Here is a 21,378-nt window from a genome sequence, read left to right on the forward strand (position 1 = left end):
TGCGAAATGCAAGTCAAGCATACAAATCCTCATCTAAGTCCACACGTCAATACGACTCAAATCTGGAATATCACCGGGGTCTAGTACACTCCAAGCCAGATTGCCGCCCCATCGCGCGCAATAAGGTGAGTGGAAAAGACCTCACTATCCGCCTGCCAATATCGGGCTCGGCTCGTCAATAGCGGACCCATTCCTCGAGCTGGTCAGACTCAGCCTAGCATTGCCCCCTACTCTCGGGCGGGTAAGGCCGCACCCCCTTCCAACCGACCACGATACAGTGGAAAGCGCAACCGTCTGGTAATTGGCGCTCGGCGCTCATGCACCCACTCGGTCTAGACGTTGGAGCAACCTCCTGGTATCATAAGAGTTTAGGGACTTTCACCGAGGGATATATATAAGACCTCATGTAGAACAAGATTTTTTGTATCTAATCCTACCAACCATGATATGCCTGTGGAGGCTACGGCCCTGATATCACTAGGGTGTACAATAACCACATCACACAATGAGAAATGCATGAATCACACTATTTAATCATGCGACAATCCTGCGCGTATCGTGCACTCATATAAGGCAACACCGCTTAATCGGGAGCCCATAAACAAGCTGCCCGAAGGCATGTGCGATGATCGGTCATTTCTCATATCAAGTATACGTATGATGCATATGGTCATGAATCATGGAACTGAGCATGCTATGTAGAATGGATGATAATCATAACAAAGATGGGCCTAGACGGCCTACACATCAGACGTATGAGCCTAACAATGGGCCCTAGGGAAAGTCATAATGCGGACATTTAACCACACTATACTTGCAATGTGGACGTCAAACCATCATTGCTCCCAAGGCATAGCCCTGACGTAAACATCATTACATAAATCATATTGGGACTGCACATTGCAATGAACCTTAGGTATAACTCATTGGGCCTTCAATACATCAAATGGGCCGTATCATATGGGCCTCATGTTCATCAAGCGAGCCACAACAATGGGCCACACCAATGGGCCTTATGTGCATTGCAATGGGCCATAACCCGTGGGCCTTAGAATGCATTAAATGGGCCTAATCTTACGGCCTTATATGTATCAAATGGGCCTCGCCAGTTGGGCCCCATACATGCATCAAATGGGTCTCAACCCATTAGCCACATTACATCTCAATGGGCCTCGACCCATGGGCCCCTAATACATTAAATGGGCCTCGACCCATGGGCTCTATATATACATTAAAGTGGGCCTCAACCATGGGCCACAAGTACTGAGGTGGGCCTTACCTATATATCAAGGTGGGCCTCAATCACGGGCCTCAACATTAGTAAAAATATATACATATAATATAGTATATAATATATATATATACATAATACATATAATATTATATGAAATATAATATTTTATATATATATATATATATATATATACACACACACACACACGCACACATCACAGTGGGCTCCACGCAATCATCACAGTGGGCCCACACAATCATCACAGTGGCTCCACGTCCACCGTCCAGGCGGACGGTGGGAATGAAACACATACATCAATGTGGGCTCCATGTGGGGCCCACCGCAATGTTTCTATGCCATCCGACCAGTTGACAAGGCCGAGTGGGCCTAAATAGAGGGTGGGAGAAATTTTCACCCTGATCCAAAACTTCTGTGGACCCCAAATGGGTTTCAAAGGTAGAGGTTCAATCCCACTTTGTTCCATACGGTGTGGGCCACTGAGTCTTGGATGTGGCTAGTTTTTGGGGTGGGCCCACTTCGAGAGTGGCCCACCCGATGAACGAGTTAGATGACATGTAAACATCAAGGTGGGGCCACGGCCAGCCGTGGTGGTCAGACACGCGTCCGTCCGCCGGAGGCGGCGGCCGCTCTTCTGACAAGCAGCGCGTGTTGAAGTATTTTTTTTTTTTTTGATTTCTGTTTTTGTAGGGATTTCGCAAGTGGGGTCCATATCCAGTGAATCTACGCCGTCCAATGTTCTTCCATGGCTCACCACAAGCAAAACAAGTCCAATATTGGACATATTTCGCCGTATAGACAGTCAGGGATGGTTTCAATGGTGAAAACCATCATTTAATATGGTGTGGCCCGCCTGAAGGTCTGATGGATCCCACCTTCTGGCTCAACGCCTAAAATCATCTTGGGAAAGGAATGAACGGCATGGATTTAATACATACATCAAGGTGGGGCCTACATGAGTGGACCACTCCAAAGTTTGAAAAAAAAAATGATATTTATGTTCTCTTCCAGCAACGTCCAGCGTCCAGGGACGCTGGACTTTTCATGTACTTAGGAGGTGGGCCCTGCTTAGGTGGGCCACCAGGGAATGGATGGCAAGGTACTTACACATAGAAAGTGGGCCCCACTTTTAAATGATTTGGATAAAATGCCTACCTCATGGTGGGGTCCATTCAAGTGGGCCACATAATCTCATTATTACAAAAATAAAATAAATAAAATAAATAAGATAAAAGGGAGAGAGATGGAGAGTGAGACCGTGTGATGGAGGGACCCCGGCACTATGGGCCCTCCCTTGCACTAAATCATACATCAAGTGGGTCCCATTACACGTGGGCCCATTAAATTAAAATTCAACGGTAGAGATCCCTTTTCCACTAAATCAGACGGTCTAGATGACCCTAAATATGCAAGAAAGTAAACATCATGATGGGGTCCATGGAGGATGGCCCCATCATGGAATGATCATGATGATCCAAGTGGGCCATTGGCCACATCATAGGGTCCAAAGCGAGATCCAAACCATTGATCGGTTGGCCTCACTTGGCCCATCTTAAAAATATCGAAATCTACCCTATCAAGACACCCACCACTTGATCTTCTTGCTCCTTTGGCTTCCTTAGCTCCTTGTGCTACTCTTTGATGGAGGAAGATGAGAAATGGATGGTTGAGATGAGAGATGAAGGGGTGGGAAAAGTGGGCCTCACAAATGAAATTTTCTCACCATGGGGGACTCATACGTATGGGACTTGCTATGAGAGAGTTTGAATGAGAGAGAGACTTGTAAGGGAGAGAGAGGGAGAGAGAGAGAGAGAGAGAGAGAGAGAGAGAGAGAGAGAGATGGGTGATGGAGTGATGGGGGATGGTTTGGGTTGAAAATTGTAAAAGGAGGTATGGTTGATGTTGAAAATGGGAAAAAGAGGAGTGGTGAGGTGGAAAGAGGGTAGACTTTTGAAAAAGGTGGAAATGGGTTGTTGTACTTAAGGTATGGGATGCTTTAATGGTTGATTGATGGGACTAATTGTAGAGATTCCCTCGAAATCCGCAACGCGCGGTGTTTCTTCAGAATAAACGCTGATCGGCATCTTCTTACCTGGGTATCGGTTCGGTGCGCAAGTCACGGCGTTTGAACCGCGGCGACGACGCGGTCGCTATGATAGAACTTTTGGACCAAGCCGACGTCGGTGCGTGGGACCTGGCTTAGGATCGTGCGCAAACACCGAATACGGTGCGAAGGTTGCCGAAATTTGACCGGAAGGACCGCGGAAGCTAACGGAACAGTACGGATTAGGACACGGGTCTTACATTTAGTAATAGCATTCCAATGTTCTACACTGGGGTTACTAGTAAACCTACCAAGTTTACTCATTGTATATGCAATATCTGATGTAGTGCATTGCATAGCATACATTAGACTGCATATAGCACTAGCATACTCAAGTTGTTCAACTGCTCTTTCGTCGTTCTCATTCAGCTTGATACTTGGATAAAATTGGATTTTTTGCTTTTTTTTAAAAAAAATTTGAGATGGTTAAATTTATTTGTATCTTCTCAATGTAATGAGATTGTGTAACGACTCGACTTTTCAGGACCCGAGTATACGACTCGTTTCCCAAAAATCTGAGTGTTAACCTTAAAGGATGGTCAAATTCGAGTATATTTTTTGTTCAACTATTAGAGTAAGCAGATGAGCGTAGAATGGACAAAACAACATAAAAGAAAACTTCATTTATATTTGAAATATATAAGAGCTGCCCATAATGACTTATACAAACCAATGTCCCCATTCTTACAATTACAAAATGAAATAATATTCAATGTGAAATAAAGTAAATTACAAAAAATTTGGGATATGAAATCCTGTAGCAACCCTTAGCAATCACAATCATGCATCCCTGTCAAATGTAGCTTGCTCCTCGTCAATATAAATATGAATTTCACCTGGGCCACCTATTCTACCTGTACAGTTATATATTTGATGGATGAGTGGCCAACTTAGTGTGAATTCCTCTCAAGATTACACAACGCCGCATTAGGTAAGCATAGTTATAAGATAACAAGGCAATCAAAACAACACAAGATGCAGTCTTTTTAAATGCATGGATGCGTGAATGCACATCGCCCTGGGGATGCACATCCATGCGGAAATTGGGATCGTCACCCATGAAATCATCGACCTAGGAAAATCATCCAGTCGAAACAATAGATCGATAATCGGTGGTCTGGGAGCTAGCAAAACGATACCCCGATGATCCTAAAGTACGTGCTATAGCATCCAGAATTAGTCACCCGTCATCGCCAATATGCCATGGATGGATGATTAGTCAAACCATTATTAGTCCAGTTACAATCAGCTAATTTAAATAAGCTCAAGGTCACTACGGGGGCTCGTCACCAGCATATGCCGATAGCTCGGGCATAGGTCTCATACCACCATCCCCGGCTCATGAGACTATCATCTTAGGATGTTTAATGGAAACCCATCGACTAGTGGCCAATCATATTACAATATAGGGGCTTACCATCGCATGGTTGCATGATATAAAACATCAAACCCATATAGAAAAAATACCTAAAACAAAGCCACATAGGGCGATATCAAAACAAGCCACATAAGACAAATATCAAAATAAGCCACATAGGGTAAGGATTAAAACCATGCGATAAAAGACCATCCTTGAAAACCACTTAGACGCAACAACCCTGGATGGTAGGTCCACATCAATGATCCATCTAGACCACCACTCAATAACCACTAGATCGAAGGTCCATTACAATCACCATCAATCGAGTTACATCCCAAGTATGGGTGTACATTTATAAGTGGGGGTTTTCCACTAATGTACCAGTTTAAGTTCCATAAGCAATCCACAAATAATCCACAAGCATGAGCAAATATACAGGATGAACATTAAGCATGTAATATAGCAATTCAATTTCCACCAGCTAACACATGTGGTTATAGAATGGAGATATCAATTATAAATTAAAATACAAACTATAACTTAAGTTAATGGGAAGATGGAAAGCTCAAGGGGAAGAATCATCACCTTGTACTTTGAATCGTCTACTAGTGTTGCTAGAGGGTGCGTGTTTCCTTAGAATCAAACCCTATCATGAATTGTGAAATTTGCACATGAGATCAATGTTCTGCCAAGTGTCTATGGTCGAGATTTACACAACCTGGGGTTTGGATTACTTTTAGGATTTTAATATAGAATTAGAGCTTCATCCTAGGGTTTAGTTATAGGATTTAGATCCGAGGATTTAAACAATGATGTATGTGCAACTTAAATACAACATAATAATATGGTTAGTTATAATTTAACATTAATGATAAAATTAACATTTGTGATCATGGTAATAGTAAGTATTCTAATAAAATAGTATAGCCCATCATTAAAGGTGATATTTTTCAAGTGATGGATTCCATGTTAGTATCATTAATGATGATTTCATTTATAGTAACTAACATTAGCGTTGACGGTGTACTGATGGTTATTCATGCTTAATAATTTCCATCAACCCTAAATGATGTAGTTACTATTAACTATCATAATAATAATGGTCCGATCCATCACTAATGGCTATATTTGGGAATGATAAATAAGTACTAATATCTAACTTTTAACAATTGTGATTTTATTCATGATAATTATTGCTTAGCATTCATAACCTGTCCATGGCTAATCATATTTAACAATTGAATCAATTATAGGAACACCAATGATAATGATAAGTCAGACAACTTACTTTGAGAGGAGAAGCTAACTCACAATGGTTGGCACGACAACAAGTTGGGTTTCCAAACCCAATCTATTTCCGTCAGTCCCACGTGACCACCACACCTCTCGCTCCATCTTCTATCTCTCCTACCTATCCTTTCTACAAAGCACACTCAACAATCTAGACTCAATCTACTATAATCTAAGCATTGGGCCAAACCCAGCCAAGTGGAAACTGGGCCTGCATTGGGGTGACCAGGCCCACCAGCCATAGCTCAATAAATGAGGCCTGGACTGGGCCTGAAACTACCCAAAGTCAAAACCCGAACTGGGCCTTGTTTTGCCCCAGGGGTTATCCAACAAACGTCTAAGAATTGGGTCGTTCCTGGCTCAACCAATCACGGCCCAATGAGGCCGTTTTCAGCTGAGTGTGGCCCGCTGTTTCACAGTGTGCGGCCCACCAAATTTATGGTGAGGTTTTTCTGTAGTTTAAATGTGGTGCAGCCCACCTGTTTTGAATGAGGTGCGGCCCACCCATTTTTGGATGTCGGCCCACTGAGATTTGTAGTGGGGCCCACCCCAGCATGAGGCTGATCACGGCCCAGACAGGAGGCCGGTTTGTTTCAAGCCGTGGCCCAGTTGAGGACCTTGATCTCGGGTTCCATACAGCAGCCCACTAACTGCATGAGTGTGCCCACCGGTTCTAAGGTGAGGCCCGCTGTATGTAAGGTGTGACCCACCCGTTTTGAGGTGAGGCCCACAGCATGTATGGTGTGGCCCACCCGTTTTGAGGTGAGGCCCACAGAGATTTGCTGGCCTGGTCTTGGGTCAGATAACAGCCGAACTGGGTAGCTGTTTTCAGACCATTGCAGGGGCCAGAAAAAGGTTGGATTTCAGCTCCCCTTCAGGCCTGATTTTCAGCTTGATAGAGGGCCCTGCAGGAGTGGAAACACGACCCACTGCTTGGCCTAGAACGTGGCTCAGTTCAGGGGCTACATCGGCCCCCTCAAGGCCTGCTCGATTCGAGCTACCGCCTCAGTCACCCACTCTTCTCTTTCTCCCCTTTTTTTGTTTCTTAAAGGTCTAGAGATTACCTTAGGTGCGGCCCGACGTCGTAACTCAGTCCGACCTAATTCGGACCCGGACGGGAGTGCAACAGTGCACTTGCACCTCTCTGTTTCTTCCCCTCTTCTTCTTTCTTCTTTCTTCCATTTTCTTGCTTTCTTTTCCTCCTTTCCCTTGCACCGATCAACGGTTACTGGACCAGACCTTGGTCCGATCCAGCCTGAGGTGTCCCAGGTCACCACTCGTCAATGGGTTTTGGGCGCCGGTTTTTCACGGACAAACCCTTAGCACGCCAGCAACGAACTGACGGTCGAGATTTCTCCATTAAGGACAGTCTAGATGAGCCTTTGCAGGCTCACGCGGATCGCCGACAGGTTTTACGGAAGACAGTTTCCGTTTCTCGAAACTATGTTTTTATAGGGCCTGCTTGCATCGACTTTTGTGTACGCATGCCTACACGTCTACATGAGAGGTTTACTAGATTTTGGTCAGGCCTCATCTACTCACAAGATGGATGGTTTGGATCAACCTTGGGAGCTGTGATGGTGGGCCACAGTGCGAAGGAAACGGACGGTGTCCGTCTGCTGACGAAGTCGTAGGGAGAGAGAATCTCTCTCTTTTTAAGGAAATAGCGGGTCAGCCCGCTTTGACCAGGCTACCCGGACTGGTGCACGGCGAGTGCATGCTCCCCCTGTACACTCGCACTTTAAGGTGGGGTCCACCATGATATTTGTGACTAATCCACTCCGTCCATTCCCTTTGGAGGCCCCCAATTAGGCCCTCCAACCAAAGGTCAAGCAGATCCAAGACTTAGATGGGCCCCACGACCTGTTTCGGGTGGGAAAATGATGTTTTCTAATGACCTAGTGGTTGGATTTTATTTGATCTTGATCCATTCCTATCAAGCAAGATGAGACGGTCTAAGGGTTATTCCCATGGTGATTAGTAGTGGGGTTTAAAGCTCCTATGGCGAGGTATTTAGATCGTGGGTCACTCGCAGATTGGTTTTTGAGTTGGTGGACAATGGACTTGGCGATTTGAGCCCCCACAAATGGTGTTTTCCAAGATCCATACTGTCCAGAAGGTTATATGGGTTCCTCGGGGTTTTGAGGTATGATCCGAGGTCGAATATGAAATCAGATGATATGATTTGTGTTTTCAAAAGGGTGGGGCGTTTAACGGGACATGGTAGGTCTTGTGATTTTGATCCTTAAAATTATTTTTATATGATTTATTTGTACTAATTAAGCGTATTCCGAGATATTACCATGATCAGGATTCTAAAGATAGAATTATCATTTATTTGAGTTCAGGGTTAACTTAATCATATTGTGATAGTTAAATGAACAGATTGATCTCAAATCTTATGATGGTGTTGTGAGTTGCCATAGTCCAAAATCACAAGGTTAAGATGGATAGATTGAGAGTCGATGGATGGTGATGTGTAGGGTAAGCTATGTGTTTTACCACATACATGTAAGCTAATTTAGATCCACGTGGTGACACCCGAGTACTGGAAAGTACGGGGTGTTACAGATTGACACACAGCATAATTCTCATTATGTTTTTTAACTTTGATACCTAGGATGGTATCCACATGTCTAAGATCCTTCATTTTGAATACGAAAGATAGAAACTTCTGTGTTTCAGTTACACCTTCCTTCCATTTTATTACTTATTATTAAATTGTACGTCATCAACATACAGAAAAATAATAATTACATAGTTACCATTAACTTTAGAATATATGCATTTGTCAGTTACATTATATATATGAAATCATGAGATTGTACTTTTGAATCAAACTTCTCATGTCACTGTTTAAATGCTTGTTTTAGTTCACACAAAGATTTAATCAATGTACAAACATTATTCTCATTCCTCGGTAGAACGAACCTTAAAGTTATTCCATGTATAACTCCTCATTGAGATCATCATTCAGGAAAGCAGTCTTTATATCTATTTAGTAGATGTGAAGATGATGTATGGATATTTGCACAAATAAAATCCTGATGGATATTATCCTATCCACTGGAGAATATGTGTCAAAATAATATATCCCTTCTTTTTTCTTTTTTCTAAATCCATTAGCTACTACTCTAGTTTTAAAGGTTTGGATAGTTCCATCAATGTGATATTTCTTCCTAAATACTCACTTACAACCTATGCGTCTATTACGTGGAGGTAAGTTCACTAGTTTTCATGTTTGATTTGACACTATAGATTTTATTTCATTATTACTAGCTTCTTTTCAAAAAGCTTAAGTCTTTAGAAGACATAACCTCACTATATGTTTTAGGGTCATATTATATAGTCGTTACTATAAGTATTTTCCTAATAACATTTTCTCTATCTCATTTTACAAGATAGAAAAAGATATGCTAAGAATCTATATGATCAGGATCAAGACTCTTTTCTACTCTTACCATCTGCCTCATACAAGGTTCTCTTGGAGCTTCCACTTCTTGTAGAGCTTTACTCACTAGTTCTCTATTGGAAGTTTGGAATTCATTATCCTTTTACTTCAAGGATAGTGAGTTCTCAAAGAACTCAATGTCTCTTGATTCTATTATAGTGTTAGACTCTAGGTCTAGGAGTTTATAAGCATTACTATTTTGTGCATACCCTGTGAAGGCTCACTTGATAGCTCTAGGTCTTAAATTGAGTCCTATAATAAACAAGAGACCCATACACTTTAAGATATCCGAGGTTAGGTTTTTTACCTTTTCATATCTCATATGGCGACGTTTTATTTTTCTTAGAATGAATTCTATTTAGAATGTGATATGTTGCAAGCAGTGCTTTACCCCATAGACTCAATGACAACTTTACTTGTATTAGCATTGAGTTAACCATCTCTACTAACGTCATATTCTTCTTTTCTATTATACCATTTTGTTACGGTGTCTATGGTGCAGTGCATTGGTGTATTAATTCTTATTCTTCACAAAAGTTAGAGAATTCATTCAAGAAGTATTCTCCCCCTCTATCATTGGGAATAATTTTTATTTTCTTATTTGATTTTCTACTTCCGCTTTATATTTAGTGCTTCATCTTTCCTCTTTAATAGGTATACATACACGTATCTAGAGAAATCATCAATAAAGGCTATAAAATATACTCTACCTCAATGAGTAAGAATGTCGTTTTACTCACAAATATCATTATGCATAAGATTCAATACTTGAGTTAATATCTCGACATTTAAAAATGGTTTCTTTGTCATTTTGGATCGTATGCACACTTTACATTTATCATTCTCATTATCTGTGTATGAGATTAGACCATTCTTAGCCATGAATTTTAAGGTATTATACCCCATATGTGATAATCTTTCATGCCATAGTGCAACAGATTCAACCATATATACTAAAGTATTACTTTTATTTAATGAAAACTTAATTATTCCGTTACAAGTATATCCATTTCCAACAAAATTCTCATTCCTTAACAGAATTAGTTTACTTGACTCATACACTACCTATATTCTAGAATTTTTCAGAAGATCTCTAGAAGCTAAGTTTCACCTCATATCTAGGACGTACAACACATTTATCAAGATCACCTTCTTTCTAAAGGTAAACACTAGTTCCATAGTTCCTTTGCCCATGACCTTTAATTGGACTTCATTACCCATTTGGACTTTTTGACCATTGGTCACATCCCCATAGGTTTTAAAAGTTGATCTATCGTAGCAGACATGTACGGTGGCTGCAGTATCATACTACAAACCAGAAACTTTGCCTTGGACTGTGTTAGCCTCAGTGATCATTACCACTATATCGTCCTCTACTGCACTTACTTCTTTCTTTGATTTGTGATATCGGCAAACACGAATATAATGCTCGTTTTTCCACAGACATGACAAGGGCCTTTAAACTTTCTGTTTTTCTTCTGTGTTTTCTTGAATTTTTATTTATTGGGCTTTAGGGAATCATCCTTCTCAGAATTCTTATTATGGATGTTTTCTACTACATGTACTTTGGACGAGGAATTCCCATTTTCAGATTTCTTATCGCGGTTGTAGGATTCTTCCTCCATTCGCAAATGCTTCTAGATTTGTTCCAGAGTGTAGTTCCTAGTCTTATGCAACAACTTCTTCATTTAGTCTTTTCTCATCGGCGGCAATTTTGAGATAATAGCCTCGACATGGAATGATTCATGAAAATCAATTTTAATAGCCTTAATTTTATTCACAATTAACTGTAATTCTTTGATTTGGGGCAGCGACGATTTATTATCTACCATATTATAGTCGAAGTACCCGGCTATTAGGAATTTATCGGTACTTTCTTCTTCAGCCTTGTATTTGAATACTAGGGCGGTTTTTACAAACGACGTTTGTGTGTACATATCATACAGATGATCAAACAGCGCGTTTATTATGTGTCCATGGCACAGGAGTTCGATCATCTTCAGTTCGTTTGTTGCATGCATCAATCTGTTCGGGTGTGTCCTCGTTAGTTGCTTCAGGCAGTGGTTACAGATTTAGATCTAAAATGTAGTAGATCTTTAAGGCCTTTAAGAGAAATTTTAACTTGTCTTGTCATCTTGTAAAATTGGTTCTTTCGAATCGATCAAGACGAATAAAATCCTGGTTCATTAGCTTGATGGAATATACATCTTCAGTTTTCATAGTAATAATTCTTTAAGATTGTTAGCGCAAATTACAATTTTAGAATTTTCATACATAATAAAGAAACTAAAATGTTAAAGACGGGTTGAAGCACGTGTGATCACGTTGTCCTTAAAGCATTATTCACCCCTTCTCAAAATGATTGAAACTGCTAATAGGTTGCAGGCAAATAGCTTCTAGGATACAATGAGCCTATATGATTGAAACTGCTAATAGGTTGCAGGCAAATAGCTTCTAGGATACGGTGGCTACAGTATCATACTACAAACCAGAAACTTTGCCTTGGACTGTGATCATTACCACTATATCACCCTCTACTACACTTGCTTCTTTCTTTGATTTGCGATATCGGCAAACACGAACATAATGCCCGGTTTTCCACAGACATGACAAGGGCCTTTAAACTTTCTATTTTTCTTCTATATTTTCTTGAATTTTTATTTATTGGGTTTTAGGGAATCATCCTTCTCGAAATTTTTGTTATGGATGTTTTCTACTGCATGTACTTTGGACGAGAAATTTTCATTTTTAGATTTCTTATCGCGGTTGTAGGATTCTTCCTCCATTCGCAAATGCTTCTAGATTTGTTCCAGAGTGTAGTCCCTAGTCTTATGCAACAACTTCTTCATGTAGTCTTTTCTCATCGGCGGCAATTTTACAATAATAGCCCCGACATGGAATGATTCATGAAAATCAATTTCAATAGCCTTAATTTTATTCACAATTAACTGTAATTCTTTGATTTGGGGCAGCAGTGATTTATTATCTACCATGTTATAGTCGAAGTACCTGGCTATTAGGAATTTGTCGGTACTTTCTTCTTCAGCCTTGTATTTGAATACTAGGGCAATTTTTACAGACGACGTTTGTGTGTACATATCATACAGACGGTCAAACAGCGCGTTTATTATGTGTCCATGGCACAGGAGTTCGATCATCTTCAGTCCGTTTGTTGCATGCATCAATCTGTTCGGGTGTGTCCTCGTTGGTTGCTTCAGGCAATGGTTACGGATTTAGATCTAAAATGTAGTAGATCTTTAAGGCCTTTAAGAGAAATTTTAACTTGTCTTGCCATCTTGTAAAATTGGTTCTTTCGAACCGATCAAGAAGAATAAAATCCTAGTTCATTAGCTTGATGGAAGATACGTCTTCAGTTTTCATAGTAATAACGCTTTAAGATTGTTAGCGCAAATTACAATTTTAGAATTTTCATAAATAATAAAGAAACTAAAATGTTAAAGACGGGCTGAAGCACGTGTGATCACGTTGTCCTTAAAGCATTATTCACCCCTTCTCAAAATGATTGAAACTGCTAATAGGTTGCAGGCAAATAGCTTCTAGGATACGATGAGCCTATATGTGGTAATGCATTCAGCAAGTATGAAGAACCACGAATGGAATTCTATATTCACAATTTTGTTTGGCAGATAAAAAATAAAATAAAATACTAGATCAGAGAGAAGATTAGAAAATTGTAGCTGCTGTAGACCACTGCTCTGGTCTATTTCTCGTGGACTGCTGGCTAAGGTTTGTATTGAGCCTTGTTGACTTGATTAGAAGTTACTTGAACTTTTCTTGTTGGATCGTATGCAATTGTGACTCGAGTGGTTGGTGATGGTCCAATGAACCACCTAGGCAATGTTTATATAGGTCAGGATTGCTGGCCGTTTTGGTACAAGGTAATAACTCCATATGACCATTTATGGCTATTGGTGAGAAATTAGACATTATTTGGCTGTTTCTACCGTTATGCATGTGAAACAACTAGCTATTGCATGCTAGCTGTTTTATGACTATTGGGCTAGCCATATGTAGCATTTTCTGAGACTGACTGGTCTCATTCAAACCACTCGCCCATAACACTCCAGCCACTTGACCCAAAGCCTCTGTCGCACTCGTCTCGCATCGGTTCGCGTAAGGTCGCGAGAGAGCGACCCATCTACGACACGATGCGCACATGTGAAGTGCAAAGTGCACCACTAGAGCCTCTACAACCACACTGCCTCACATGCTCACGTTATCACATGGAGCACGAGACCAAAACTATAACCGTGCCCGAGCCCATGCATGTGCAGGTGCGCGTGCATACGTGTGTGTCCTAGCGCTTCGCACTGGAGCATACAAGTCTCGGTACTCCACGGATCTACCAAGCAAATAATAAGGTGTTTCACACACTATATATGAACACAATATTTTCCTCTCATTTCCGATATGGGATTATTTCCAAAACTCCAAAACTTAAGTTTTTCAAACAAACATTTTTATATACATATATAATTTTTATTTAAAATATTTTTTAATTAATATTTTCATAACAACATCATGTCCAGTTCAGCGTAATTTTGATCAGAAAACCTCTCTTGGGATGATTGTGGTTTTCTAACCAAAATTACATCCAGTTGTTTGGAATGATGCCCCATTGCACCTTACAACTGGTTTTTGTTGTACTCTATCTATGATAGTTCCTCGTACAACTAGTTAGAAAAGGACATATGTCATTGCATAGAAGAAAATAACATGCTAAAGATCTTAAGGAGATATTTAAAGAACTTTTACTTAACCATAATTGGTGCTGAGTTGGATGGACACATCATCTAATGACAAGGCACAACCGAAAAATCCAAAAGATAGAAAGCAGTCGAGCAAAAATGAAACAATTAGAATATCCCGAAGAGACGAAAAGACCTAGAAGATCGATGTGGCAACGATTCAGCAACCATAACCGACAAAATCAAGGAGAAGAAACATATAAAGGGAAGCAACAATATAAATAGGAGAAAGATTTAATAGAGTAAAAGACCTCACACCAATCAAACTTATCTTATCTTAATGTAATCCTTAGCTTTAGCTCTATCTAAGGAGCAACGGTAATCATTTAATTGTAATCGTTAGCTGTAATCCAAGTCTACACTTCTATGTTGGACTATATCATCTCTCAATATAATTAAATCTTCTTTCAGAAAGGCACCTTGCAATTGCTCCCTGCGACTGACTATAAGTATTTTCTTTTTTATTTGATCATCGCTGGGTAGTAAAAAGTAATTTCATATGGAAGACAAGTTACAACCTACCTTGGAAGGAAGAACCCCACCCTCCGATAATCGCCTAATCACTCTGTTACAATTTATGAGTGGCTGAATAGGTGACCGATCTCATCATATCTCAATCATATATGGTCGCAATCGATGTATCTGCTTATATTGGTGCTTGGGGTCAAATTGTTCAGTTGGAATCGAGCCGCACGATCGGTTCTGGAATGCACGCATGCACCACACATGACCAAAAACAAACAATCAACAACATTTTTTAACATGCATAGTGGGACATAAAACTACTTGGTTGTCATAAACTACTGGTACAATATGAGCTAAAGGAATACTCATTGTAGTTTTTGCACTAATGAACCTCTTACACAAGAAGTGGAAATGCGGGAGAAACCAACACCTGACTTGTTGAACCCTGCACCCAATCCTTCAAACCCAGATAGAGCATCTTCATCTTGGATTGATACTCTTAAGATTATGTCAGTTGGGTTACATGATATGTAAATAGGGATTCAACATATTGTAGGACAGTCATGAGTTTAAACTAAAACTTTCAAGAGATAGATGGCTAGTCAGATTGAGAGCTAGAATCGGATGAAGGTCGTTTTTACTAAAAGAATGCCTGTTGTGACTCATCAAAATGTGACTCGGCCTGTTGCTCCTCAACAAACTATTCTTTTACAAACTGTTGAGACAAGTTCTGTCAGAAACTTAGCACTGGACAACCAATATTAGTAGCACCTTTGTTATAAAGGAAAACACACCTTGCTCCAGTGCAGGAAGCGCGGACCTCCCTGTCACTTGCTGAGATCAGACAAATTGAGCAAGAGAATAGGAATTTCATTCCAAAGGTCAAGGAATACTTAGGGGCACTCTCTCCCTGGAAATAGACCTTATAATAGAGAACAATACCCAGTAGGTCCTGAACCACCTCCAATGGTTGAACTTCATCGTTTGAACCGTGACCAAATTATCAAAATTGTCCAAGAAGTTACAGGTCAAGTTCTTGGCCGAACTACCACTCTTGTCTATCACAAACGATATCCTAAAATGGATCGATCAGCAATATCCATTGCCAATGAATTACCAACCTATTTCTAGATTATTTACAAGAGATATTAGCCAATTGATCATAAAACATATAAGTCAATTTACCATGTAATGTGGTGAATTAGCTAACAATGATTATTATAAATTATAGTTAATTGGTCATTCCTTAATTGTAGTAGCTTTCACTTGGTACTTTAATTTGTTGTCAAACTCTATCCAAACATGGTAAGAAATGGAGGAAAATTTTCATGCCCAGTTTTTCTACATGGATGAGGAGATTTTTATGGCCGATCTTGCTCATTTTTTGTAGTTATCCGGAGAACCGATCAAAAATTATTTCACTCGATTTAAAAGAGAAAAAATCCAATGCAAAGTAGTTACGACTGAGGTCGAATTAGTACAATTGGCCGAGGATGGTTTAGAATACAAACTCCATAAAAGGTTTATTAGAATGGAGTTTACTGATCTTTACGATTTAACCAGAAAAGTATCCTGTTATGAAACTCTTCTTCAAGAGGAAACGAGGTAAAAGAATTCATTTGTTAGGACATACTACTATGATCCAAATTATGATGTGGCAGTGGACGAAGTAGTGGCAAACTAGCCATTCATTTGTTCAGCGCTGGTTAAAACAGAGGCAACCATGTCGGTTACACAGAAGCCCCAAAGGACATATACCTTTGATATCACATGAGGTGATGAAATCTTTGGTACAATGTTGGCCGGAAACTTTATTAAAATTCTTATTAATCATAAAATACCTACAATTAAAGCGTTGAAAAAGACCAAGTACTGCAAATGGCATGAAACTCAGTCTTATTTTACTAATAAATGTGTTGTTTTCAGGAACGTTATCCAAGATAACATCGACGATGATTGTTAAAATTTCTTGAAAAGAAAAAAGACACAATGTTAATTAATACAGATCATTTCTCTACTAATATGAAAATTAATATGGCCACGGTTAATCCTCAGAAATTAATTCAACCAAGATAAAAAGTTTCTCTTAGAAACAGTAATGACCGGGATATGGTACGACAATCTAGAAAAGGATCTAAGATAACTTGGCGAGCGATTTGAAGCATAGAAATAGAGTTGGAAGCGGCGTCGCCAACTTACCATGGGTTATATTTCCGTGACCAATGTGCAAGGCCAATTCAGCTAACCAGGCATTTTCCTTAGCCCAATACCCAAGCAAATGATCGAACTAAACCATGGCTTAAGAATAAGATGAAAGAAAAAGATTCCTGTCAGCAGTCTGACCACCCTCAACCAACCATAATGTTAAGATGAAGGATGGTTAAACCTCCCCCTACCTAAGAAGGAATCTTGAGAAGACTCACACGTCCTAAGTTCCTAGCAATGCCAGAAGGGATGACTCATACTCAGAAACAATATTGGCAAAGGCAACAAGTAGCTAAGCGAAAAGAATTGGCTGTCGTATGGAATATGCCTCACAAAATGGTAATGTGATAATGGCCGAGGCTAATGATTCCACAACTAAAAGATGAACAAATAACTATGAACATGGTGGGTTTAACTGAAAAAATAAATTCACATACTCCAACTAAAGAAATTCAGCAATTTGACAATGAAGAATCGACCGAATACCTTAGCAATAAATGTTTTTGGATGATGGTTTGTGGATCGAATAAGTCCTTGCAAAAGTCAAATCATTGGACAAAACTTCACCCATCCTTGACAGAAAGAGAAAAGTTTTGATAAAAGATACTTCACACAGTTTACTTATAGTAAAAAATGTTGAAGAAAAACTTAATTTAATTTAGTTTGGATCACTTCCACATGTGGTACTGGATTGCAACATGGTACTCACATTGCTATTAAGTTTACAAGATAAACCACATCAGCCTAGCAAGACGGAAGGAGACGTGGAGGAACTTAGTTCCCTAATAATCATACATTATGGTTCTTTTAACACTAAGGAGGAGGTTGTAAATATATCGACAGTTTCTATTGAACCAAGCATACCTTCTAAAAGAGTAGTCATAGAAAGACATGCTCATACGATGACCCGATATCTAAAGTTGTTGTACATCTTTGTTCACTTGGAGGGATACCTAGTTAACAGGGTCTGGGTCGATAATGGTGCAGCTATAAATATTCTCTTGGCTAGAATGATGGCAAAAAAATTGAAAAAAAAAAAAAAACCTCAAATGATCTTATTTCGACTAAAGTCACGGTTAGCAATTTTGTTGGAGTAATTCGAATACAAGGAGTCATGCCTATTGAATTGCTAGAGAGAAGCAAGAAGATGTTACTGCTTTATTTATGGTCAACACTTCATCAAATTATAATGTCTTGTTGGGAAGAGATTGGATACATTCTTTCTCATGCATCCTATCATCTTTTCATCAATTTGTAATCTTTTGGAATTAAGATAAAGTCGAGTTGGTGTTAGCAGGCAAGAATCCATTCTTAGCCACATCTAATATCGTTAAGGCATGTTTTTATGAAAATAAGCTTCGACTGATATGTTTTACTAGAGGGGATAAGTATGGACATCCAACTGGTATACACGCCAGAATTAATCTGGCGTAAGATATTGCTACTATGATACGGCTGGACAATGATCTATCGAATATTGGATAGTCCTAAATTATACTATAGAAGAAGTTTCGTGATGAGCTCCTCATTAATCACTAGGGGGACAACTGAATTTATGGCCAAGATAAGGAAGCTTGAGGAAATTTTGAAAGAATATGGTAATGGATGCTTCATCGATATGGCCGACATTGCAATTTCATTTGATGAGGTAGCCAAGGATGGCAGAGAAATGAAAGATCTGAAACAAGCTCTAAAATCATTGGACGATTCCCAAGCACTAGTTCAAGATCCTCTAATTCAAGTAAACTCGGGAACATAATAAAATCCTAAGCCTACTTTCATTAATAGTTTGTTAGAGCCACAATCTTGAGTCAAGCTCACCAATTTGCTCAAGGAGTTTGCCAATTGCTTCGCATGAGATTATCATAAAATACCTAGTTTTGACCAAAACTTGGTCGAGCATAGGTTAGCGATAAAAGAATGATATTAACCATATAAGCAACTGCCTAAGCGGATGACGGCCAAAGTTACTTAGAAAATCAAAGAAGAAATTGAACATCTGTTGAAAGATCGATTCATTAAACCTATCAAATATGTCGAATGGATATCAAATGTAGTCTTGATTACTAAGAAAACTGATAAACTCGGAGTTTATATTAACTTTAGGAATTTAAATCAAGCTTCACTTAAAGATAAATACCCAATGCATATGGTTGATCAGTTAATCAATCGAGCAGCTAGTTATAGAATAGTTTCCTTTAGGGATGGTCATTCAGGGTATAACCAAATAAGTATTGCACTTGAGGATGTGCCAAAAACAACTTTCAGATTTCCTACACCTTTAAGGACTTTCTATTGGGTAGTAATGTCGTTTAAACTTAAGAATGCAGGATCCACTTACTAGAGGGCCATGAATCAATATTTCATGATATGCTTTGCCAATTTATGGAAGTTTACATTGATGATATGGTGGTTAAGTCGGCCGATATGGTAGAACATTTTGTTGACCTGCATAAAGCATTTGAGTGATTGAAGGTTCATAAGTTGAAAATGAACCCACTCAAATGTGCTTTTGGTGTGTTGGCTAGAAATATTTTAGGATTCCTAGTACATCAATGAGGAATCGAAATATACTAGAACAAGGCCCGGGCGATAATGGATGTTCAGCCACTAAGAAACAAAACAGAATTACAACGTTTTCTCGACCAGATCAATTTTAGTAGAAGATTCATTTCGAATTATGCAAGAAAGACTAACATATTTTCTCTATTGGTGAAGCTGAAACATAGGGATGAATTCAAATAAGAAGAAGAACATCAATTGGCTTTCGACAAGATCAAGGAGTACTTAACGAAACCATCAGTGTTAATGCCACCAATCAAAGTTTGATTGCTCAAGCTGTTTGTCGTGGCTATTGTGAAGTTGATCAGTGTCGTATTAGCATAAGCGACGACGATCAAAAGGGATGGGTTTTCTACTATCTCAGTCGAACGTTGTTAGATATCGAAAGACGATATTCTGCTATAGAAAAATCATATTTATCATTGTACTTTATAGCTACAAAATTACGACATTATTTATTGGCCAAAATAGTCAATGTAATTGTGATTACTGATTTAATCACATATATATCAAATTGGTTGATTTTGAATGGCCAACTTAGAAAATGGGTTTTAGCCCTATCTGAGTTCGATCTTAAATATGTACCTCAAAAATATATGAAAGGGCAAGCCATAACAAATTTTCTTGGTTGATCATCCTTCTGACGTTGAAAATTAGCTTTCCCCAAAAGTATTGGATTTGTACATGGTACATCATACACCCTGAAAATTAATATTTGATAGTTCAAAGACCAATAAATCATCAAGGGCAAAGATTATCCTAATTTCCCCATATGGGAATAGACAGGAATATGCATTTCAATTGAAATTTGAATGCATAAATAATCAGGCCGAATATGAGGCTTTGATAATAAGTTTGGAAATATCATTGGAACTAGGTGCAAAAATATATATTAGTGATGGATGACTCACAATTGGTAATAAACCAAGTAGTAGAATTGTTCAAATGCACTAGTGTTACATTATTGTCATATTATGCCTTAATAATTCAGCTAATGGATAATTTTGACAAGGTCGAACTAAGGTATATGACTAGAGAAAATAATATAGATGCCAATGAAATGACACAATTATCAACCAAAATTCAAATCATCCACGGATTGAATGAAAGGAGGATAGCTATTCAAACAAAGTCATTGCCTTCGGTCTTTCAAAGAAAACCCATTCTAGAAATCTGTCATGCCAAGATAGGTGAAGATGATTGGAGAATCCTAGTTATAAATTATTTCAGTCTCCAGAAACTAAGACCAGTCAAGATATTAGAAGATTGACTGTAAATTATGTTATGATCGAAAATGAATTATATAGAAGAGGGGGCCAATGATGTACTATTATGATGCTTAACCAAAAATGATGCCATGTTAGCTATAGGCAAGGTATATGAGAGAATATGTGAAGCGCACTAAGTTGGAAGAAAAATGAAATCAGCACTTCAATGTTATAGATATTTTTGGTCGAAGATGACAGCGGATTGTGTTCAATACACTAAAGGATGTGAACCATGTCAAAAACATGGATCAATATAACATGTGCCCGCGACTGAATTATATTATATTATTAAAAACTGGCCTTTTCGAGGGTGGGCCATTGATTTGATTGATCAAATCTATGCACATTTCTTCAAAAAGAAAAAGTTTTATTATAGTCGCCACTGATTATTTTACCAAGTAGGTGAAATCATGACCCATGAAGGGAGTCGGCCATAATAAAATTAGTGAATTCATTGAAACACATATTATCTATGAATTTGAAATTCCTAAATCAATTAACATAGACCGAGGAGCAGCTTTCTCATCCAAAGAAGTAAAATTTATGGTGGACAACCAATATAAAATTAAGATGGTGCATTCTACACCTTATTATACACAGGCCAATGGGCAGGCCAAGGTAAATAATAAGGTTATCGAGAATATTTTAAGAA

The 21,378-nt window shown here is 39.0% G+C and overlaps 1 protein-coding gene across 5 annotated transcripts in view; it reads left to right on the forward strand.

Moving 5' to 3' along the window:
- LOC131223879 (methylesterase 17-like) overlaps window positions 1-21,378 on the forward strand; it is a 71,303-nt gene that overhangs the window by 31,042 nt on the left and 18,883 nt on the right. For 2 of the 5 annotated variants that reach the window (XM_058219413.1, XM_058219414.1), the window contains exon 4: window positions 10,112-10,175. The exons of 2 other annotated variants lie outside the window; for them this stretch is intronic. In XM_058219413.1, coding sequence (XP_058075396.1) covers window positions 10,112-10,175 — 64 coding nt within the window. Of the gene's footprint in view, window positions 1-10,111; window positions 10,176-19,614; window positions 19,906-21,378 lie in introns of those variants that run through there. One more of the 5 variants, XM_058219415.1, reaches the window with a different exon arrangement.

Source organism: Magnolia sinica, chromosome 13, assembly GCF_029962835.1.
Source record: "Magnolia sinica isolate HGM2019 chromosome 13, MsV1, whole genome shotgun sequence".
NCBI lineage: Eukaryota > Viridiplantae > Streptophyta > Magnoliopsida > Magnoliales > Magnoliaceae > Magnolia > Magnolia sinica.